The sequence below is a fragment of the Pygoscelis adeliae genome, unplaced genomic scaffold, assembly GCF_000699105.1.
Source record: "Pygoscelis adeliae isolate BGI_AS28 unplaced genomic scaffold, ASM69910v1 Scaffold154, whole genome shotgun sequence".
Lineage (NCBI taxonomy): Eukaryota > Metazoa > Chordata > Aves > Sphenisciformes > Spheniscidae > Pygoscelis > Pygoscelis adeliae.
This window is the reverse complement of record NW_008825113.1, coordinates 320,928-326,218: the sequence shown is the minus strand read 5'-3', so window position 1 is coordinate 326,218 and position 5,291 is coordinate 320,928. Positions and strand designations below refer to the sequence as shown.

The window sequence follows — 5,291 nt, the reverse complement described above, 5'->3', positions numbered from 1 at the left end:
GCTAAATGCGTTCATCTTGTTCCTGCCAGGTTTTCCTCTGCCCATCTCAGAAACTTTGACCTTTTTCCTTCCCCTCTCTCTGTACATGCCGGATATCAATTGATCCCTTAAAGCAGTAAGTAGACTTCTTCCTTTTCTATGCCCCAAACTGTGGGGTTGATAATTTAAAGAGGTCAGCAGTTTAGCTGCTGATAGAGAACCTGCAGAATAGATGTGGTGGCTGCTCAAACATTTATGTTATAGTGGTACCAGAAATTTAGCTCGAGATAAGACTTCAGTACACCCGAGGTTGTAGCACCTATCCCTAATGGATCACAGGGAACACACAGAGTGACTCAAGACAAAAAAAGCAGTTTTCAGAGCGCATGGAGTTCCACCAAGCCAGATGCACCCAACAGCGCTGCACAGCGGTAGGCAGCTCAGCACACAGCTGGGCACAGCTGGAGGAGCTGGCTGTGGGCTGCCTTCAGGCAGTTTGCCAGCTGCCTGCACAGCAGCCCTGTGGACGGGTGTGTACAACAGCTCTCCATCGGAGAGTCATACAGAGTCAGCCAAGGAAATTAAGACCCAGATCCTCGAAAGTATTCAGGTGTCTAGCTCCTACTCCGTGCCTGCACAACCTAAGAGGATGGGGCCTACACAACTTGCTCAGCATCATATGGGAAGTATGTGGGAGTCCAGACTTAACACCAGTTGGCCCAAATTTAGAAAGCGGAGGCTCCTTTTTAGACAATACCCTATAAATACATCTAAGGAAAGAAAAGGAGACATACTGGCTCAGACCAAAGGTCCACCCAGCCCACCGTCCTCCTGTCTCCATAGCAGCCAAGAACACATAAGCGGAGAAAGGAACAGGGACAGGCAACCACGTGTGATACCTCCACCTGGACTCTCCTAGCCTCTACCACCTGCTGCTCAGGGACGTCAGGCGGAGGTAGCTACTCCCTATTCAGCAACCCTCTGCAGACTTCTTCTGATGAACTTGTCTTGTTTCCCCTTGAGCCCGGGTAAACTTACAACTCCACAGCATCCTCCTCCTGCAAGGAGATCCACATCCTGCTTATACACCGACTGAACGAAGGTCCTAAAGAAAGTAAGTGATATATCACAACAGCTCTGGATGTCTCCTGAGAAGACGCTGTGAGATGAACTGAACAGTTGTATACTCTGCATTGTACTTCACAGTATTCAAACTTGTGAGGTCCTGTTGGGGCAATATAACCAGCGGAAAGAGCAGAGAAGCAGAAGCAAGGGACTTCTGTGGTCCCGTTCAGGCTTCGTCCCAGCTGTGTCACTGTGAGGCTTTGGGCAAATCAGTTCATCTCCCCATACTGCTGTATTTCCACCAGTAAAACAACAGACACAACCACCTCCTCAAAGAAATAGTGAAATGATTCATTAGTTAATGTTGGTACAGCGCTCTGAAGAGGCAAAATAGTGCTACTTGCAGGAAAAGAGCCCTACTTCTGCAAAGCACAGGCTTATCTTTAAGGACACGGAGTCAGCACAGCTGCCGTGTGCTCACCTGAAGCTACACACTTACTGAAGTGCTTTCTGCAGATACTTTCTAATGTCTACAATACAAGCACCTAAACGATATCATGAAGATTAGCCAAAAAAGCTGTCAGGAATATGTTTTTATAAGGAACACTCCTTACTATACAAATAAATGCCAAAATACCACCTGGAGGCTCTGAGACAAATTTTAACCAGGGAGGGTTTTTAAGATTACCTGTGAACTACTCCTGCCCGGTGAAGATGTTCAACTGCCAGGATAAGCTGCCGGATATATTTGCGTGCTTCATGCTCCTCGAGTCTTTTTTTCTCATAGATCTTGTGCATCAAGTTGCCACCAGGGCACAGCTCCATGACAAGGTAGTAGCTGTTTTCAGTTTCCAGTATATCCAGCAGCTGAGCAATATTTGGGTGGCGGATCATTTGCTGGATCTGCCCTTCCCGTCGCAGATTCTTGGTGACATAGGTGTCCTTTTTGGCTCTTTTCTTGTCAATTACTTTCACTGCCACCTAATGAAAAAACAGAGGAGAGGGGGTTGTTAGCAGTCACACCACTGATTTATTCCTTTAACCTTGTATAAACAACCTCAAAAAAATTTTTTTTAATAAAATAAAATCAAAGGATGTCAGTCTTAACTGATACATGATGGTTTCAAGCTGAACTGCTCAGGTCAGAGAAACAGCTGCTTTTCCAACTCCACCCCCCTCCACTGACAATTTCTTTCTTTATCCCCTTGTACGATGACAGATAGAAGTTATTGCAAGGAAATAGATAACAAAGAGGAGGAGACAATCTCATTAACCATACCCAAATACTTAGCACACTTAATGGTGAACAGTTACTTCATTTATTTTCTCAGAAAGTCTTCAGGCTGGCATTTACAAGTTGTAAGTGTCATTTTTGGCTCTTCCTGGCTTTCGACATATGACTTGAGATGACATGATAAGTTTCTCAAACTATAGCCAAATGCTAGTTTTGCATTGTTAAAAAGGAAAAAGAAAAAAAAAGAAAACCAAAATTATTTTGGTATCACTCTCCTAGCACATTTCTTTTCCCTCTTTTAAAACGTACATGAAAGACGATCCTCTTACTTTTGCAGAGCAACTCTGCAAAATCCAAGAAGGAAAACCCCTTTTTTTAATGCAAGTTCTTAGCGGCACACCTGCTCAGAGCTGTCCAAGTCAACTGGAGCCCATCATGAAAGTACATAATAAAACTAAGGAGACTCTGTACCGCAACCTACGACACAGCACGTGCTAGCGCCTATCTAAGTGCTTTCCTTCTCATCGCCGGTGCAGAACGCCACATGAGAACAAAAGGATGGGACCGGCTAGGATATCGCTCTTTTCTATGCTTAAAGAATCTGGTTCCTTTTATTGTTTTAATGGATTCACTAAATAGTCGCAATGAAAGTATCTGCCTTTTTCTGCCTCAAATTTACAGACACTTATTTATTTATTGAGGTTTCTTATTTAGACTGGGTGCTGCAGACGTCCAGGTCATCTGCGCCAGACAAAGATTTAACAGCTTGTGCCAGCTGAGCAACAAAAGGCACCGCGAAATCCTCCTCCTGGCTCGTCCTTTCCTCAGAGCTCTGCAACAAAAGCAGTCCTTCATCCCACGCACCCAGACCCCGCAGCTCGCCCATCATTACACCCAAGTGACAGCTGCTTGTTTGTCAGGATGTGGGGGGGAAACACGGTGCTTGGTATTCCTGCATGACACTGAATTTTACACGATGTGGAAGAGTCTTGTTTGCATGGGTACAGGTCCAACAAAGCGCACAGAAAATGCCACGATCCCTCTGCCCCCCAGATGGAGGCACAAAGATGCTGCACCCACATCTTTGCTGTCTGCCTTGGTTTGGCCTTGAAGGATCTCTCACATTGCCTTACTCCTACAACAAGAAGGAGTAACAAATGTGGGGAAAACCTCAGAGTTTTATTTACCCTAGCCTTAACACCAAGACAACAGCACAAGCCCAAGAGGCTCCATCTCCAGCTCATATAACATCCTTCCTCACGGCCGACAAGCTAACTACTCACAGCAAACTCACTTTCAACTACGGCCAACGACATCATTACAGTCCACAGCACTGCAGGCTGGTGGACTTTGGCAACAGGGAGACAAACTTATTCAAAGCATACCTGGCCGCCTTCCTAGCTTGAGAAAGTGCCAAGCACACATCAAGCACATGACAGCTCCCAATCTGACTAGCTTTACCTTTATTTTTTTCTGTGAGCAAAGGAAAGGTTAAATTAGCAAACATTTTCGTTTTCCTTTAGAGAACAAAAGCCACAAAAAATATGGTCTGGAAATACGACAACAAAAATAGATCCAGACCCTTTGACACGAATGCCTTGAATCAAAGTCAAGTTTTACCAGCGGAGGAACTGAAGAATAAAACTACAGGAGTCGGGGCTTCACGGTCTGTCTTAAGAGCCAGAAGTCAGGATCGCTGAGCACGTTATTAGCTGGATATATTTCTGCTGCTAAAAGATCATTCTGATGAAATACCCTTGATAAAGAGGTAAGGCTGAACACCACGCACGAGACGGCTGCCTGGGTGAAGCCCAAAGCAGCATCAGGACCACAAATGCCTGGAAGCTACATTTCTGACTAGTCACATTAAAGAAAGATCATTTAGTCGTAAGATAAAACAACAGGAAATCACAGCTTAACTTCACAATTTTTGAAAGCCTCAGGTGATTCACCAAGGAAACAGTCTTAAATTAGTTCATTCTTCCATTTAATGAGATAGGACCGAGAACACAGAGGCTTGCACGGATTATTTAGACAGCAAACCACAGAAGTTATTCTGGTGAGGACAAACAAATTCAGGGGCTACAGAAACATGAGATGCCAGTTTGTTTGCTGGCAACACAATAGGATCTCTGCAAAAGTTAAAAAAAAAAAAAGCTGATATCCTCCACAGCTGCAGGATGCAAAACATGGAGTGGAACAGCAATCTGTTATCCATATTGGTAAGCCATCTCCAATTCATTGACCAAAAAAAAAAGCACATTACTAAATGCAGGCACGTCTGCTGCCCAGGCTGAGCACGGCTGTGGGGAGCAGGGGCAACCACCTAAGCCCAGGAGACAGAGCCAACTATGTGACTACTTGATGACTTTTTCACTATCACAAAGAATTAACTTTCTGTGCTTTAAGGACAAATTTTGTCCTCAGTTTTGACAGCTACTTGGTCAGGCACCCTACCTATCCCAGCAGACAAGCAAAGCCGCTGTCAGACCCACCCTTGACTCCGAGCTACTCTTCCCCCTTCAACGCCCCTTGCATCGGGACCGAGAGATCCACCAGCACAGCTGACAGAGCTGACAAAGGAGGAAACAACAGTTTTGTTTCGGCAACAGCTTTGCATAGGGGAAAGAGAGGAGTAAAACACCAGTCAAGGCTACGGGAGACTTGCATCTCCCACCCCAGGCAGGAAACTAGCTTCAGTGTGATACTGCTGCTCCTGGGACAGACGTGCATGGGACCTTGCCTCCTTGCATAGGTCCGTGCTGCAGCACAGGGCACCCTGGAAACATCACAGACAGATGCCCCCCTCTCCATCTCTATTCAAAAGCCAGGGTCTTTAACGAAACCTCTATATAGCTAAAGAAAAAAATTGTAGCTGACTCAAACACACAGGCAGCCTATCAACTTTCATATGGATACGCTCCATAATAGCTTTGAGCTTTTGTTCCTGTTCCTCTCAGTTCCTCCCAGGTCTTCTTCCTCACTACTCCTTTCACTTATTCTTCTGTCCTCC

At 45.3% G+C, this 5,291-nt stretch overlaps 1 protein-coding gene across 1 annotated transcript in view; it reads right to left on the bottom strand.

Annotated features, from left to right (window-relative positions):
• The window catches only part of HUNK (hormonally up-regulated Neu-associated kinase), a 38,243-nt gene extending 35,079 nt beyond the window's left edge, over nucleotides 1-3,164 (bottom strand). The window contains exons 1-2 of the mRNA XM_009328012.1: nucleotides 3,009-3,164; nucleotides 1,733-2,025 (exon numbers count right to left, since the gene is read on the bottom strand). Of these exons, the coding sequence (XP_009326287.1) occupies nucleotides 1,733-2,025; nucleotides 3,009-3,164 (449 nt within the window). The remainder of the gene's footprint in view (nucleotides 1-1,732; nucleotides 2,026-3,008) is intronic.
• Between the last annotated feature and the right edge of the window lie 2,127 nt (nucleotides 3,165-5,291).